General features: G+C 55.8%; 1 protein-coding gene across 1 annotated transcript in view; it reads left to right on the top strand.

The window, feature by feature from the left end:
* Nucleotides 1-16,379, top strand: part of SHC2 (SHC adaptor protein 2) — a 28,223-nt gene extending 11,844 nt beyond the window's left edge. Inside the window, exons 2-13 of the mRNA XM_043912558.1 lie at nucleotides 705-775; nucleotides 2,155-2,215; nucleotides 2,368-2,487; nucleotides 4,346-4,399; nucleotides 4,533-4,584; nucleotides 4,668-4,794; nucleotides 6,025-6,187; nucleotides 6,771-6,828; nucleotides 9,545-9,688; nucleotides 11,220-11,530; nucleotides 14,315-14,448; nucleotides 15,685-16,379. Coding sequence (XP_043768493.1) covers nucleotides 705-775; nucleotides 2,155-2,215; nucleotides 2,368-2,487; nucleotides 4,346-4,399; nucleotides 4,533-4,584; nucleotides 4,668-4,794; nucleotides 6,025-6,187; nucleotides 6,771-6,828; nucleotides 9,545-9,688; nucleotides 11,220-11,530; nucleotides 14,315-14,443 — 1,290 coding nt within the window. The 3' untranslated portion in view covers nucleotides 14,444-14,448; nucleotides 15,685-16,379. The remainder of the gene's footprint in view (nucleotides 1-704; nucleotides 776-2,154; nucleotides 2,216-2,367; nucleotides 2,488-4,345; nucleotides 4,400-4,532; nucleotides 4,585-4,667; nucleotides 4,795-6,024; nucleotides 6,188-6,770; nucleotides 6,829-9,544; nucleotides 9,689-11,219; nucleotides 11,531-14,314; nucleotides 14,449-15,684) is intronic.
* Nucleotides 16,380-17,494: the final 1,115 nt, after the last annotated feature.

Here is a 17,494-nt window from a genome sequence, read left to right as displayed (position 1 = left end):
TGCTGCATGTGGCCAGCCCAGGTCCCTCCTTCAGCGCAGACACCATGTTGGGGGCGCTGGTGGCCCTCATCTCTGGTACCCCTGCCCCAGCTGCCCCTGAGCAACATCTCTTGGAGATTCTGAGTTCCCTTCCATGGAAAGGGTGGTTCAGGCAGGAGTCAGCATTCCCCCCTGCAAAGGGCCAGACGACTTCCACCCACCATCTGCTCACAGGCCCTGCCCTGGGCCCTGGGATGCAGAAGTTAGCAGGGTTACCCCAACACGGTCCTCCTGGGCTGGCATTCTAGTGGAGCAGAAAGAGAATGAGCAGGAGAGACTGAGTTGAAGGAATCTACCAGCTTCCAGGAAACAACTCACAGTCAAGAGGGTGGCTCTGAGGAGGCAACCAGGAGCCTGGAGCTGGGGAAGGAGCCAGGCTGCAAATAGACAGACAGGATGGTGTGGGGGCGGCAGGTGCAAAGGCCCTGCGGTGGCCAGGTTGGGCGTGGTCCTAAGAATGGGGGTGGGGCTATAGCCGGGTGGGGAGGGGAGGGGAGAGGAGGGCTGTGGGCTCACTGGAGGGGGTCTTGGGTCCACAGTGGGCCCCCAGCCCCAGGTGGCAGGAGGGGAGGTCGACGGGGGTCTCGCTGGAGGGAGCTTGGGTCCATGGTGGCCCCCAGCTGGGCTCTGTGGGGCCGGTGCTGACCTGTGCTCTCTCCCCTCAGTACATGGGCTGCATCGAGGTGCTCCGTTCCATGCGCTCCCTGGACTTCAGCACACGCACCCAGGTCACCAGGTGAGGCTGGTTGGGGCAGGGTCAGGCGCCACTCATAGCCGGGAGTGGGGGCGGTGGTGCTGTGTACTATGTGCTCGGTCGTTCAGTCATGTCTGACTCTTTGACACCCCATGGACTGTAGCCTGCCAGGCTCCTCTGTCCACCTGATCCTCCAGGCAAGGATACTGGAATGGGTTGTTATGCCCTCCTCCAGGGGGTCTTCCCGACCCAAGGATTGAACTCAGGTCTCTTGTGTCTCCTGCATCGGTAGTGCCACTAGTGTCATTGCTTTACCACTGGTGCCACCCTGGAAGCCCTGTGCAACCATGACCATGGTCTAATTCCAGAACATTCCATCACCCCGAAAGGAAACCCTGCCCCTATGAGCAGCCATTCCCAACCCCCTCCCCCAACCCCTGACAACCAGGAACCCACTCTCTCTGTGCGTGGATTTGCCTGTTCTGGATCTTTCCCATCGATGGTATCACACATTGTGTGTCCTTCTGTGTCTGCTTCTCTTACTGAGCATCTTGTTCTCAGGATCCATCCACGTGGTAGGGAGTGTTGGGGCTTCTCTCCTTTTCAGGGCCACATGATGCTCCCATGTGTAGGAGGGACCATGGGTTGTTTATCCATCTTCAACTGATGGGCGTTTGGGTGGTTTCTACCTTTTGGGCTGTTGTGAGTTATGCTCTGTGGCCACATATGCAGGTTTTGTGTGCACCTGTGTTTTTAGTTCTCCTGAGTGTGCACCTGGGGATGGGATTGCCTTACCCATTTTGAGGAGCTACTGCTCCATTTGACCTTCCCACCTGTCAGGCTGAGGGCTTGGTTTCCCCTCGCAGCACCGATGTTGTTAAGAACTTGTGTGTCCGCCCGACCTTCAGGATTCTGTAAAAGTTCCAGTCCCTCCCCAGGGATGAGCCATTTCACAAAGTCTCTCCCATTCGGTTTGGGAGGTCAGTTTCGGCCCCTGTCTTGGGGGGCCCAGAGCAGAGGGCATCCTTTCATGCCTCAGGTGGGAATCTTGGCCAGCTTGTGGTCACACAGAACTTGGGGACCAGGCTCAAGGTTTGTGCCAGCATCCCCAAATCTGATCCCAGTGCCTTCAAGTGGGCTGTGGCTCAGGGGTCCGCTGGTCTCTGAGAAAGAAAGGGCAGGAGGGGGAGAGCTGAGGGCAAGGGCACCTGCCGGGCACATGGGGTGGGCGTCTGGGAGCCTGGGAGTCCCCTTCTAGGCCACCAGTTGCGCCAGCATCCCTCTGTCTTTTGAGCCCCTCCCCACTCAGGATGCACCGCACCCCTTCCTCAGCCCATTGCCTTCTCTGAGTTTACCCTTCTATGAGCTCCTGCCCCTTCTCCTCCAAGCTCTCTAAGCCCCCTCCCCCTCCGCCCACACAGGGAAGCCATCAACCGGCTCCATGAGGCGGTGCCTGGCGTCCGGGGCTCCTGGAAGAAGAAGGTGGGTGAGGGGCCTGTAGTCCCCGGGTGGAAGCAGGGGGGAGACGCCTGGCCATCCCAGGACCTGCCCCAGCTGGAGTTCCACTATGGTCCCACCTTCTTGAAACCCATGCTGCCCTCTTCAACCCCCGTGCCGTCTGCCCGACCCCCCAGGCCCCCAACAAGGCCCTGGCCTCAATCTTGGGCAAGAGCAACCTGCGCTTCGCGGGCATGAGCATTGCGGTCAGCATCTCCATAGACGGCCTCAACCTCTCGGTGCCGGCCACGCGCCAGGTGAGCGCTGCCCGCCCCGCCCTCGGCCTCCTCCAGCCCCGCCCCTGGCCTCCTCTAGCCCCGCCCTCGGCCTCCTCCAGCTCCGCCCATAGCTTCCTCCAGCCCCGCCCTCAGGCCCAGCCAGCCCCAAGTAGGGCCTGGCTGAGGGTCTGTGGATTCACCCAGGTGAAGCCCGGAGGGAAGGTGGGCGCGGCCCACTCGACTTGCAAGTGCGGGTAAACTGCTCACCTGGACACGTGCTGAGGCCCTGCCCTGGGCCAGGGGCCGCTGCCCTCACGTCGCCCCACAGTTGTCACAGCAGGGCGACGAGTGGGCGGGGCCAGGGGCGCTGCTCCTCACTCCACAGCTCCTAGGACGGCCTCCCAAAGAAGGTCTCTGTCCCCATTGTCTGCATTGCTGAGGAGGCGAGACCGAGGCTTGGAATCTTCTGGTGGAAACAAACAACCAAAATAAAATTGCAGAAAGGAGGGAATAACTGAATTCTGAGGATTGTGAGGCCAGGCATAGGTTGTGAGCACTGTGACCTAGCAGGGGCATCACGGAGGGCTTCTTGGAGGTGGTGATGCTGGCGCTGAGTGGGGAGGTGAGAGGACATTGAGCAGAGGTCACCTGATGAGATAGAACTGGAGATAGCGAGGATCTTGGTGAGGAGCTGGGATTTTTCCAGACAGCACTGCTATCCTCATCAGAAGTTTGGGGCTGTGATTTGTGGTCTGGTGTGAGCGTGGGAAGCATGGAGGAGGTGAGCTGAAGCCAGGGCCCCAGGGAGGGGGCTCAGACTGCCCCTGGGGAGGAAGCTGTGGGGCGGGGAGCTGCCAGCATGTTCACCTCCCTGTCCACCTCTGCAGGGACTCTATCTGGAACACACTGGGCTAACTCTGAGCAGGATGCCAGTGAGGGCCTCCCTGGGCAGGGGTCGGTTAGGGGGAGCCCTGAGTATCCCCGAGGGGTGACAGGCTGAGTGAACCATGGGGGACCCTGAGAGAGCCCTGCTTGGGTGTCTCTGGTGCTTACTGGGTCTTGGAGGGATATGACCTCTTAGGGCAGCAGTGGGTGGTGGCAAATAGATGCTATTGAGCATGCAAGTGAGCACATCGACACAAACAAACATGCAGTTAAGCATATAGGCACCCTCATGCAAATGAGCACACCGATTAGCAGATGTTGCAAATGAAGTTGCAGATAAGCAAATGGATGTAAGTGAGCCCACAGGTGAGGCTGCCTGGGTTGACAGTGCAGAGTCAGGAGCCTCCAGTGGGTCCTGCTTTTGTCTCCTCAGTACCTCCACTGTGGCATGGGGCACGTGTCTGAATGTGAGAGTGGTGAGTGTCTGGGTGTGCATGTGCTGTGCCTGGGTGTCTGTGTGGGAGGGTGTGAGGGCCAACGTGTGATGCATCAAGGTGTGAAGGTGGGCTGGAGTGTGTGTGAGTGTGTGAGTGGTGGTGTCTCTGAACAGCTGGAGTGGGGAATTTGTGTGTGTGTGTCTGTAAACGAAGGGGTGTGTGTGTGTGTGTGTGCAGGGTGTGGTTTGTGTGAGGCTTTTAGCCCATGTACCTTTGTGTGTATCTGTATTGGATGTCTGTGCCCATGTGTGCACATGTCCACCAGTTGGGGCAGGTTTGTCTTCCTGTGTATTTGGGTGTGTGACTGTAGGTCTCTGCATCCTGCCCTGGCTTCAGGGCTCCCCATCCAGCGGGGCTTTTGGTCATCCTGGCATTCTGTCGAGGGGACATCTCCACTTCCACGCCCTTGTCCTTCTGGTCCCCACTGTGGCCTTGGTCTAGTGACTGGCCCAAGCCCCTCTCTCCTCCCCCAACTGAAATGGCAGCCCCATGATTGGCGGTCTCTCTCTGGCCAGATCATCGCCAATCACCACATGCAGTCCATCTCCTTTGCGTCCGGTGGTGACACGGTAAGACCCCAGATGGCTGGGGGTGGACTTCCAGCCCCTCTGTCCCCAAAAGCCCCGAGATGCCCTGCCTGTGCCCATCAGTCCCACCCCCCACGTTGCTGGGACTCCTGTGTCCGCTGCCCTCTCTCCCCAGGATATGGCGGATTATGTGGCCTATGTGGCCAAGGACCCCATCAACCAGAGAGGTGAGGCCAGTGGGGGCGGGTGGGGCCGTGGGCTGGATCTGCAGCCAGTCGAGACCCCGCTGATGCTGCCTGACGACCCCTAGCCTGTCACATCCTGGAGTGCTGCGAGGGCCTTGCCCAGAGCGTCATCAGCACCGTGGGCCAAGCCTTTGAGCTGCGCTTCAAACAGTACCTGCACAGCCCCCCCAGGGTCGTCGTCCCCCCGGAAAGGTACTGGCCTGACCCTCTATCCCCATTCCACAGTACCCCTGCTGGCCCTGCCCCTCCCCTTCCCTGGGGTTGGATCCTTGCCCCCTCCCTGCTCTGTGCCCCCCACCTCCATGGCCCACTGCTCAACCATGAGGATCCAAGGATAACAACATCTCCAGTCCTAGCAGAGGTGAGGACTCAGGGAGTCAATCGGCAGGCAGTGACCATCATGCTGTCATCCTTAGTCTGCATGGGGGCGGCCGGCACTTCTGCAAAGGGCCAGACTGCCTGCCTGCCTCTGCCGTGGTAGCGGGAAGGCAGCCAAGAAGGACGTGTGAGCAGTCGGTGGGCCGCCTGCCAGCCAATCTTTATTTATGGACACAAACATCTGAATTCCATCTGACTTTCACGTGTCAGATGCAGTTCTTCTGATGTTCTCTTAACCATCTGACAGTTCTGTGGCTTAACAGGGTAGAAGCCATCCTGAGCTCCTGGCTGGCAAATTCAGGCAGTGGCCTGTGATAGGCTATTTAAATATCTGAACAGATGGGAACTGGTTAGAGTAGCGAGTGAATGAATGGACATGTTAACAGAGTCCCATATGCACAGATGAGAACCAGCAGTGTACAGCTGAGCTTGCCCTTTGGCCTTCACACGGGATCATGCGCCCCTAGTACATGAATGAGTGCTGGTTTTTACCTGGGGCCACCTCAACCCCCTCCCCTCCCCTGGCTGCAGAGCCCTCCTCTGGGAGCCCCCCTGAGACCTGCTGTCCGCTCCTGACTGAGGGGCAGGCTGTGGTTTCCCCCATTTTGCTCTTAGGAGCCAACTTGCCTGGATAAGCATCTGTAGCACACATTTCGAAGGCACCATCCATGGCCAGCGAGTGAGGGCATTTTAAACACTGATGGTGTTGCCACCAAGGCTTCTGGGTTCAGGGTGCAAGCCTGGTGTCATGCCCTGGCCGTGCGGTGGGGCTGAGGTGGCTGGGATGGGTGGAGGCCCCTCTCAGTTTAGCCAAACTGTTGAGACGTGTGTCGAGCCCCTGTTGGTGGACAGAAAGGGATGCCCACTTCCTCCATCAGCAACGGCCCCTGGCACCACCGCTCACCCAGCGGATACAGGAGGGGTCAGGGTCCCTGGGCCAGGCTTGTCCCCCGTGGTGCACAACTCAGTCTGGGGACCTCGGCGCCATCTGTCCCCCCACAACTTGTGCTGGGGCCCATGCTCCCGCTGGCTATGTGTCTGCAGGCTGACCGGGATGGAGGACTCGGCCTGGGGGGACGAAGAGGAGGTGGAGCACAACTACTACAACAGCCTCCCGGGGAAGGAGCCGCCCCCGGGCGGGCTGGTGGACTCCAGGCTCGCCCTCACGCAACCCTGTGCTCTGGGGGTCCTCGGCACCCTTGGTCAGGTCAGCCTCAGCACACCTCTGGGGAGGGGGGCCCAAGGGCCGAGTCCTGGGGCTCAACCCCTAGCTCTTCCTTCTGCTCCCTGCCTCCATGATCCTAGAGGAGGGTCTCTCCTGCCCCCTGCTCTTTCCTCCCTAAACTGTCCAGGCCTGCTGAGCCCTCTCTGGAAATAGCAGACAGGGTTCCCATCTCAGACACTGATACGATGACCACAGCCGTGAATCAGGGCTTCTGAGGAGGGTGACCAGAATGTCCATGGGGGACTGACTGTCCCTGTCGGGAGGATGTCCCCGAGGGCAGAACTTGTGCTTGGCCAGGACGGGTCAATAGGAGTTGCCCCGGAGAGCAGTCCAGGGAAGGGCCTCCAGGTGTAAGGAACAGCATGTGCTGGGGGCAGGCCTTCCAAGTGGGGCTGGGGGATGCAGCTACAGCAGAGGCAGGTGGAGGCTTGTGGGTAGATTGAGGCCCAGGAGGGAGGGATGGGTACAGAGCTGAGCTTGGAATCTGACTTACAGGAGGGTTGGGGTGGGCGATTGGGGGTCTGGGCCTGCACACTGCAGGAGGACCCCTTGCTCTCTTTTTCAGGGAGCCTCTCCTGCTCGAAGAGATGCCCGCGGCTTGCAGTGGGACGTGGGCCCCTCAGGTACCATCCAGCACACTCTGCTCCGGTGTGCCTGAGTCCCCACCATCCCTCACATTGCTTACCCTCTTTGGGTCACTCCAGTCTGGCTGGTGAGATCGTGTCCATGTCACTCCCTGGGCTCTTAGAGATTTGACAGCATCTGCTTTTTGTCTGTGTGACCAGTTTCCTTGCATGTTGGACAGAGACACTGCAGTTAGTGGTTCAAAGCACCAGCATATGAAAAGGCATCCACCGAAAAGTCAGTCCCCTGCCCCCATTTGCTTTATCCACCTCCCTGATCAGGTAACTACTGGTAGTAGTTTCCCTGGTTTTTCTAGAGTTTTCATGCACGTTCAGGTCAGTTCAGACACACGTCGCTTTCTCAGTTTTTGACAGTAGTGTGCTCTCCACCCCTTCAGCTGGCTTTCCCAGGTAAAAGCCCATCTTGAACTCACCCCTGCCCCAGTGCTAGGCAGCCGCCCCCCTCCTTTTTCACCACAGTGTAGTCCCCACCACGTGACGGGCCCCCCTCGCCCACAGACGTTTGGGCACTTTCTAGGGCTCTGCCAGGACAGCAGTGGCCCCCAGTTGTCCACCACTTAGCTGTGTTCAGGGTCTCAGTAGAGTCTGTGCTCAGGACAGCGGCCGCTGATCCATGTGATGGAAATCACAGAGCTGCCCCCCAGGTACCATGAGGTTTTAACAAAATGGTTGTTTTCAGCCCGTGAGCATTTTATCCTGTTATACAACATCTAAAAAGACAGAGGAGGCTAAAATCCCCTTAGCCCCCAGCTATGAGGTCTTGAGCTTACCCTCTGGCACCTGTGTGTCTCCTTTCAGCCCTTATGTGAATGGACCCCCTCCCCACCCCGCAAAGAAATGAGGACAGGCTATGAGTACCCACAGTCTCTCAGGGGCTCTGGCTGCTTCAGTGGGATCTTCTGATGAATGGCCACATGCCAGTCCCCTGTCCCTGCAGTTGCTTGTCCACGTGGCCCCCTCTTGATCAGCGGCAGATGCCTCCTTGGCCCCCCTCATGTGTCCCTCCCACAGATGCTGAGCTGTAGACAGCATGCACACCTTCGTCACAGTAGGGGAAGCTGCCAGATGGCTTCCTGACGTGGTTGGGCAGTTTGTTTGCCCACCAGCCCTGCCGTGGCTGCCTGTTTCCTTACAGCCATGCTGACATCTGTGTTGGGCTTTTTTTTTTTAAAAAAGATTTTCCCAAACAATCTGGGCATTTCACTGATGAGCATCAGAACCCTACTGCTCCCAGCACCTGTGGTTAAAGAACACATGTGGCATTGGGTGCCAAGTAGATGCCCAGCCATCATCTGGCCCTGGTCAGCTATTTCTCTGGGACACGGGCTGCTCACACCTGACTCCCCAAGCTCATTAACATTTCCTACCCCCTGAGCTTTTGCACACGAAGTTATTGTTTCATATCACAGTTTTCCCAAGTCTCTGACCAAGAACTCCTACCAATACATCAGTGCCCCAACTCCAATGCCCAGGGATTTTCACTCTCTGGACCCCTGCAACTGAGATTTCTTCTTTCCCATCCCACCATGACTGTACAAAGCTGGGAGAATCTGCACCTTCTCTGTGCAGACTGGGAAGGCTGGGCCAAGGCCCCTTTGCCCTCATCAACCACCCAGGGCTATAATGATGTTAGCAATTTTATTGAATCATAACTTCTGCCAGACATTTTGGTCTTCACCCCTGCTTGTGAAGAAACTACTCCTGTTCTCCCCATTTAGCAGAGGAGGAGACTGAAGCACTGAGAGGTTACTCACCTGTCATGCCCACAGAGGGTGGAGCTGTGTGTGAGCCCAGTTGCCTATGAGGGTTAAGGATGTAACTGGTACAAGGCAGAGATTGTAGCTTCAGGCCCTTGGGTTGGATTTGGCCACAGTGTACTAAAAGATCATCATTTCCCTGCCAAGGATTAAAAATGGAGATGTTTAGAAATGGATGGATAGGTCTAGGGAAAAATACACAAATATCCTTGGAACCTAGGAAAAGATGCTCAACCTTGCTCAAAATAAGATAAATGGAAATTAAAGTCCCCTTGGATGCGATTTTTCACCTATCAGGTCAGCACAAGTCCAACAGTCTGATAACACACGGTGGGTGAGGCCTTGAAGCTGGGCAGAGGCCAACTGCCGAGGACCCAGTAAAATCCCCACAGGGCACTGAGGGACCCCGGAAGAGACTCACCCAATGATACCAGTTTCACGAAATTGCAGCTTTTGAACCATTTAAATGCTTCACACATTCAAAACAAAATTAGAAAGAACAGAAAGGAAACTCTAAAATAGAACACAAGCAAATGAATGACCTGACTGTGCCTCACTTGATAACATAATTACAGGGAGAGCAGAGTCTTATTGTTGTTACTTTTTAAATGTGGAGATTTAACATAAACATTAGGGTTTCTGCCTTCTCTTGGAACTGGGAAGCTCTGGTCCGTGGGCCACCTTCCTGCCTGGTAGACTAGGGGCCTGGGTGTGTGTGTATGTGTGTGTAGGGGGCTCCCGTAGACCTCCGCGCCTCTCACAGCCCCAAAGCTGGGCTCTCATGGGGTTTTTCACTCTTGACCTTGCTGCGCTAAAGGGTGGGCTTCCGGGAGGGACACAGACGTGGGCGGGGCGCCCCTCTTGGACCCCTCCCTAGGGCTTCCCCGCGTGACCCTGCGCTCATCTGAACTCACGCCCCTCTGACTTCCCAATCCCAGCCCAGCCCGGGGATGGCTACGTGCAGGCGGACACCCGAGGCCCCCGAGACTACGAGGACCATCTGTACGTCAACACACAGGGTCTGGACGGCCCTGAGCCCCTGCGGCCCGAGGATAGCCCCAAGAAGGATCTGTTCGACATGCGTAAGTGGGGACAGGCAGGCCTGTGGGGTGGGGCCACGCCTGAGCAACCTGTGGTCTGGTGGGGGATGGGCTGTGTGCTATGCTTCCCTTGGGACTCCCTCCTCCATGGGACCCTACGGCTCTCCTGAGGGTAACACAGATTCCTCTCCATGGGGGTCCCCAGTTTGACGGGAGGGGCTAGTTTGGATCCTGGAAGAATGTGATGGGGATGCAATGGCTCTTCTCTATGGGACTCAGTCTGCAGGGTGGAAGTGCCTAGCTCCCTGTTTCTGGGTCTCTCCAGTCTGATGAGTGAGTTTAAGCTCCCTCTTCATGTGATCCATGATCTGAGAGAGGAGGCTCAAGCCTCTTCTGGCTTGTTGCCAGAAATCCTGGCCTGAGAAGGGAGGCCTGATCGACATCTAGCAGATGGTGGAGCCCCTCCCCCAGCCTCAGAGAGGGCTCCATCGGATGGAGGAGGTTTGTGTCCAGAACACTCTCCTTCTTGCCCACAATATCAAACGCCATACTTTTTCACGAGCACTTTGGACGTGTTGGCTCCGTGCTGGCCCAGGCAGGGTCATCTCCCACTCCCAGCACACCTCCCCAGGTGAGGTCTTTGAGGAACTCCCAAACCAGCCGGAAATCCCTTCTTTCACAAAGTTTGCAAAGCCCCGCTCCCCCACTGCCTGATGACATGCTAGGCAGTGACATGAACCCCTGCTGTGGCCCCACTGGCTCCTCAGAGAAGTCTCAGATGGGAAAGGAGGTGCCCTAGGTGTGAGCTCCTGAGGCAGGCCATCCGCTTGGACTCCCAGCCAGGTGGTCCAGCAACCGTAGTGCGAAAAGGGATGCTTGTTGCCAGGCTCCCATTAGAAGTCCTGGGGCTGCCACAGATTTGCCCTCCTTGAGTCACGGTCTCACCTCCCCCAGCCAATCACTAGGCCAGGAGTGTGAGAGGCATATGCTGATTGGTTAGGACTGGTCACATGTCTTAGGAGCTGGAGGCTGGGTCAATCTCTCTCAGATCACTCGAGAAGTCAGGGAGGAGGGATTCCCAAGGGACCAGAAGCGAAGAAAGGTGGGTTGGAAAGCAAGCGAAGACTCACCAGGGCAGGGATCAGGGCTGTCACTGCACACTCCAGGGTGTCTGAGCTATGTGGTACCGTCTCAGGGAGGGCCACACTGGTGCCTGCTGGGAGCCATAGGGAACTTGTGCAAACCATCAGGAACTTTTCCATTAGAGTTTGGAAAAGAAAGGGACGCCTGTTGCCCACCAAAGAGGTGGCTTGTGTAGTGGAGGTCCTGGCCAGTGCAGTCAGAACGAGATGATGAAACGAGAGGCATAATAAACATTGGGAAGGAAGCCAGTGTAACAAGACAAGAAAAAAGAAATAGGTGTGCACATTGGGAAAAAAAAGAAATGCTCATTTTTTGCGTATGCTTAAAAAATTGAAGAGAATATATTGAGTTACTAATAGGACCAGTAAGGGGTGAAGGAGCAGGTCCCCGCAGCCCAGGCCCCTCACGCCCACACTGTCCCCGCCCACAGGACCCTTCGAGGATGCCCTGAGGCTGCATGAGTGCTCTATGGCGGCCGGCTCGGTGGCAGCCCCCCTTCCTGTGGAGGATCAGTGGCCCAGTCCCCCGACCCGCAGGGCCCCCATCGCCCCCACGGAGGAGCAGCTGCGTCAGGAGCCCTGGTACCATGGCCAGATGAGCCGTCGGGCGGCGGAGAAACTGCTTCGGGCGGATGGGGACTTCCTCGTGCGGGACAGCGTCACCAACCCCGGGCAGTACGTCCTCACCGGCATGCACGCGGGGCAGCCCAAGCACCTGCTGCTGGTGGACCCTGAGGGCGTGGTAAGGTGGGCGCGGGGGGCGGGGCGGGTGCGGGTGCTGAGGATGCGGGGGAGAGAGTGCAGAGATAGACCCGCAGGGGGCAGGTGTGGGGCAGGGCTGGAGGCTGCGTGTGGTGGGGGTGGGGAGGGGACTTGCGGGGGCGTCGGGTCAACGGGAAGGGCCCAGGCCTCTCTCCTCTGTCTGAGATCCGGGGCGGCCACATTCTAAGCACCCTTTAGGTTTAATAAAGCATTTTTCAGATTACAGAGCCCTTTATGTTTACAGATCCTATTTCCCTTTACCACGTACTTCAGAATTACAAAGTATTTTCCAGTTTTAGAGGACTTTCAGCTTTCACAAAGGATTTCCCAGTCTATAAAGCATTTGGAGGGATTAGAGAACCTTTTCCAATCTCAAGGCCTTTCAGGATTTACCAAGTACCATATTTCATCAACTGTAAGATGTACTTCCCCCCCCCCCCCCCCCCATTCTGTCATCCCTAATGCATCTTACAAATAGTGATGCCTTTGAGTGATAAATACAAGGCTGACTCACTGGAAAAGATCCTGATGCTGGGAAAGATTGAGGACAATGGGAGAAGGGGATGATAGAGGATGAGATGGTTGGATGGCATCACCGACTCAATGGACATAAGTTTGAGGAAGCTTTGGGAGATAGTGAAGGACAGGGAACCCTGGAGTGCTGCAGTTCATGGGGTCACAAACAGTCCGAGACTACTTAGAGACTGAACAACAACAACAGTTTATGTCATCTAGCTGAATCCTCCGCACCACCCTAGGGGCTGTGTGTGCGTGCCCTGAAAAGGGCACACTCCAGTGGCTACTATGCAGCCTGGCTCAGGTGGGACCATGGCTCCAGGCCCTTGTTCTGTCAGTTCCCTTCTCCATCTCCTCCCTCGTACCTAATCACACTGCTCACTGCTCTGTCCCGTCTGAAGTGGTGTTAGCCTCCCAGGGGGGGTCTGTGTTGCATCCGGGTCTGCTGAGATTTTCTCAGCATTTTCTTAGCATTCTAAGATGCAGGCGGTGTTTAGATTTGGTGGTTCTGAGTTTTGGATCTGTGTCCACAAGATTCCTGGGATGTGTTTGTTTCCTAGGGCTGCTCTCCCAGTGACCACCCCCAGCTGGGCAGCTTCAAACCACAGAGATTTGTTTTGTCCCAGTTTTGGAGGCGGGACTTCTGACATCCAGGTGCTGGCTGGGCTGGTTCCTTCTGTGGCTCTGAGGGAGGATCTGGTTCAGGCCCCCCCACCAGCTTCTCCTCGTTGCTGGAAATTCTTGTTCTCTGGCTTGTGGACCCATCACCCCAGTGCCTTCAGCTTCTCAGGGCTTCTCTTGGCTTCTCTCTGTGTCTCTGTGTTGTCCCAGTCCTTCTTTTCTTTTCTTTTTTTCATTTATTTTTATTAGTTGGAGGCTAATTACTTTACAGTATTGTAGTGGTTTTTGCCATACACTGACATGAATCAGCTATGGATTTACATGTGTTCCCTATCCTGAAACCCCCTCCCACCTCCCTCCCCATCCCATCCCTCTGGGTCATCCCAGTGCACCAGCCCTGAGTACTTCCTTCTTTTCTTATAAGGACACAGGTCACTGGATTTGAGGTCACCTGAGTAATTCAAGGTGAACTCATCCTTTTTTACTCTTTTTCTAAAATTAATTTTTAACTGAAGTATAGTGGATTTACAATGTTCTGTTAATTTCTGTTGACCAGAAAAGTGTCTCAGTTATACACATATATACATTTTTCTTCTTCTTTTTTTTTTTTTTTAAGGAATTTCTTTTCTTTCTTTTTCACTGCACGGGGTCTTCATTGTAGGCGTACAGGCTTTCTCTCTCTAGTTGTGGAGAGTAGGCTTCTCATTGCGTGGCTTCTCTTGTTGTGGAGCATGGGCTCTAGGGTGTCTGGGCTTCAGTAGTTGTGGGACACAGCCTTAGATGTTCTGTGGCATATGGAATCTTAGTTCCTGGACCAGGGATTGAACCCATGTCTCCTGCATATTGGCAGGCAGGTTCTTAGCTAGGGAAGTTTCCATATATACATTTTAAAAAATATTCTTTTCCATTATGGTTTATCCTAGGACATTGAGTACAGTTGCCTGTGCTCTATCTACAGTAGAACCTTGTTTATCCACCCTGTATATGATAGTTTGCATCTGCTAATGCCAGACTCCCAATCTGTCCCTCCCCCAACCTCATCCCCCTTGGCAACCACAGTCTGTTCTCTACATCTGTAACTCTGTTTCTGCTTTGTAAATAAGTTCATTTGTGTCGTATTTTAGATTTCACATATAAATGATATCATGTGGTATTTGTCTCACTCCACTTGGTGTGATGATCTCTGGGTCCATCCATGTTTCCACAATTGGCACTACTTCATTCTTTATCATGATTGAATAGTATTCCATTTGTATATATGTACCACATTTTCTTTATCCTTCAACATGCACTCATCTTAATCATATCTGTGTAGAGGCTTTTTCCAAATAAGGGCCCTTTCACAGGTTTCAGGGGTTAAGATGTGGACATATCTTTTTTTGGTGAGGGGCACCATTCAATCCACTATAGGAAGCCACGGCCCCTGGGTGCTGGAGCTTTGGAGCCTGTGTCCACATGTAGTTCTGTGCCTGAAGTCTTTGACCCAGTGGTTTTCAGACTTGTGCATGAGCTACAGGAGGCATTGTGAAAACTCAGTGCCCTGTCAGCAGGTCTAGGGTGGCCCAAGAATTTGCCTCTCTGACTGGCTCTTCCAGTGGTGCTGATGCTGTGGCCTCTGGCCCCATAGGTACGGACGAAGGACGTGCTCTTTGAGAGCATCAGCCACCTGATCGACTATCACCTGCAGAACGGGCAGCCCATCGTAGCCGCTGAGAGTGAGCTGCACTTGCGAGGCGTTGTCAAGCGGGAGCCCTGAGCCAGGTGCGTCTGGCCCCAATGTGCCAGATTTTTCGCATCTTAAAAATTGACACGGGTGCACATGCTGCACACTTCACCCGTTTACAGGGCACAACTCAGTGGGTCTCCTCACACAACTGTGCCCCCTTCCCCATCTAATTCCAGAACACTCCATCACCCCCAAAGGAAACCCTGTCCCCATCAGCACTCACTCCCTGACTTGTTATGGTAACTCTGTGTTTAACTGGTGGTAAAAATCCCTCAGAGAGGCAGCGTTTGGCCACTTGGGAGGTGGGCCCAGGAGGGCTGGGTCCAGCAGGGCTGGCATTTGAGGTAAGGCAGGTGGGTGAGAAGGTCCACCTGGCTCATCAGTTCTGGAGCCTCAGACATCTTGAGTGGGGGAGGGACAGACAGGTCCCATGGTTCTAGGGCATCTGGTGGGGGGTCTGGGGTGAGATGCGGGCCTGTCTAGGCTGGGAAGAGGCAGCTGAACTGGGGGTGCAGAGGGGTCGAGGTACCAGGGCAGTCTGTGGGAGGAGGCAGAGGCAGGCTCTGGAGCAGAGGAAGGGGGCAGGAAGCTGGGAGCTGGGGGCTCAGCTCATGGAGGGAAACAGGCCGTGGAATTTCCCCAAAGGCTGAGAGGCCTTCTGGGCCAGGTTGGGCTGCTCTCCCGTCCCCATGACAACAGTCTCTTCCTGCCTCCTCCCCCAGTCAGCGCTGGCCTGCTCCCTGCCCCCAGCCAGGCCCGGCTGTAGGCAGAGGCAGGGTTCCCAGCCTGGGGAAGGGCTCCAGGGATGGAGGTGGTCCTGTGGATCATCTGAAATGATGTGCAGTGCCATGGACTGTGTATGTGCACATGCCAGGGTCTGACCTGTCCTTCTACACTCTGAGTTGTTTGTGACCCGAGAAATAATACCAATGGCAGTAATAATCGCTGCCAGTGCAGAAGTTGCTATGTTCTGGCCCCATGCTCAAACCCTCCCCACATCTGTACTGACTCCCATGCAACTCCAAAACAGGCACTGTTAATTAACAATCTTCTCATTTTGTGGAAGAAGCAGCGGCACAGATAGGTTGAGGGACTACCCTAGGTTACAGGACAAGACCATGGAGGAGCCGGGACTTGAACCCTGGCCCTCCACCTGAGACTTGTCACTGGGTCACTTTGCTGCCTTGTAACTGAGGTCTATGACACCTGAACCCAGGTCTCCTGTTGCTGTCTCTGCTGACCCTTGACCTCTGCTTCACTTTCTTCCGCAGGTGATGGTTCTCAGCCTGTGGCTTCTGTCCCTGCTACCCAGATGCTCCTGTTGTGGCCTTAGGGGCCCCTCAGCCTTTCTCTGGACCCTGGTCAGGCCGGAACCGCCGCTGTCTCTCCTTCTCCACTTGGGTCTCTGGAGTCTTCCTTCTCTAGCTGGTCCTGGGGCTGGGATGGGTCAACCTGGCCAGGACACGGGGTGCATGACCCCTCTCTCTCACCCCCGCCTGCCGCCACCTTCACCTGGAGTGAAGATGTACGTACCAAAGACAGAACCTTTTCTCGCCTTTAAAGAAAATATATTGAAAAGCAGCCATCTGCCTTGGAGCCTGGCCCAGGTCCCCGATGAGGCCAGGGGGCACCATTTTCCTTCCTAGAGGGTCATCAGCTCGACTCCTGGGGAATGAAGGCCCCCAGCTCCCTGGCATACAGACGGGCTCCCGTCCCTGCTGGGCTCAGATCTTCCACCTGAAAAATCGGCACATAGTTGTCTTTTGGGGGTAGAATTGAAGCGCTGTGGGTCCTCAGGCTGGGGTAGATGAGGGTGTTGAAGTGGGTGGCAGCCTTGGGCTGATGGGGTCATCTGGCAACTCCATGACCACTGACCCGGGAGGGGGTTGCTGTGAGGCCCCTCCCTCCCAGCTGTCAGCCTGGACTGGACGCTTGGAATCTGTTTGTAATTAAACCTGGGAATGACCGTGTGGCGCATGAGCCCTCCTGTGATCTACGAGGCCTCTCGGGGTGGGGACCCTCTCTGGGTAGATGTCATCGTGGGGCGGAGGTCCTCTAGAGGCAGGGGTCCTCTTAGGGCTGGGGTCTTCTCGGGGTGGGGGTCTTCTCTGTGTGGGTGTCATCTCAGAGCAGGGGTCCTCTCGGGGTGGGGCCCCTTTTGGGGTCAGGGTGTCCTCGGGGTGGGAACCCTCTCCGGGTGGGTGTCATCTCATGGTGGGGTTCCTCTAGAGGTGGGGGTCTGGGGTCCAGGGAAGCCAGGGCAGCACCAGATTTGGCCCCCCAGGGCTGGGGAGGAGAGAGCCAGGCCCTGGTGTGCCCCTGCTGTGGGGAGAGAGTGGGGGGCAGAGTCCCCTGACGTTTCCCAGACCCTCGATTTTATCCCAAGAGAAAGCACACACCAGCTTCTCTGTTAAATATCCACCCTTCCCTTTGGAAACACCTGAATTTATCTCCCAAATGCTACAAACCTCTGGACTTAATATACTCCAGATATCTGGCAAAACACTGCTTGTTTTCTCCAAATTGTTCCTGACTTGTCCTGAAGGATGGCCTGGCTTTTCAGCCTCCCAATGTTTCTCATCCTCATTTCTTGAGAAGCACCCGGTTCTCACTCTAGCCCCTTTATTGACCTGAAAGCACCTACTTCTACCACACACCCAGCTTCCTGTGCTCACTCCGACTCTCTGCTCCTGACCTTTCCTCACATGATGTCTCATTCCCAGGGAGACCCCCCTCTCTCCCCAGGACCCTCCTCACAACCCTCCCACAAACATGGAACCTTCCCTCCCAAGGGGGTACCAGTCTCACCGCTGGTTGGTGTCACATCGCTGCCCAGGTTCTGGTGCTGGGGAGGTGCTATGCTTTCTCTGCTGTCAGCAGGCCCTACTCCAGGCCTGGGGGGATCTGGTAAGGGTGTGGGGAAGTAAAAGTCACTCTGATCTGCCTGTAAGTAGGGTGGAAGCGATCATAAGGCAGAGCAAGGGAGGGGACTCTGATGCCCTGTCTCTTACTTCAGAGATCTGGAGACAGAGCTACCAGTCTATCCATCCATCCATCTACTCACCCATCCATCCATTCACC

Source organism: Cervus elaphus, chromosome 9 (assembly GCF_910594005.1).
Source record: "Cervus elaphus chromosome 9, mCerEla1.1, whole genome shotgun sequence".
In the NCBI taxonomy this organism is placed as follows: Eukaryota; Metazoa; Chordata; class Mammalia; order Artiodactyla; family Cervidae; genus Cervus; species Cervus elaphus.
This window is presented reverse-complemented; position numbering and strand designations above follow the sequence as displayed.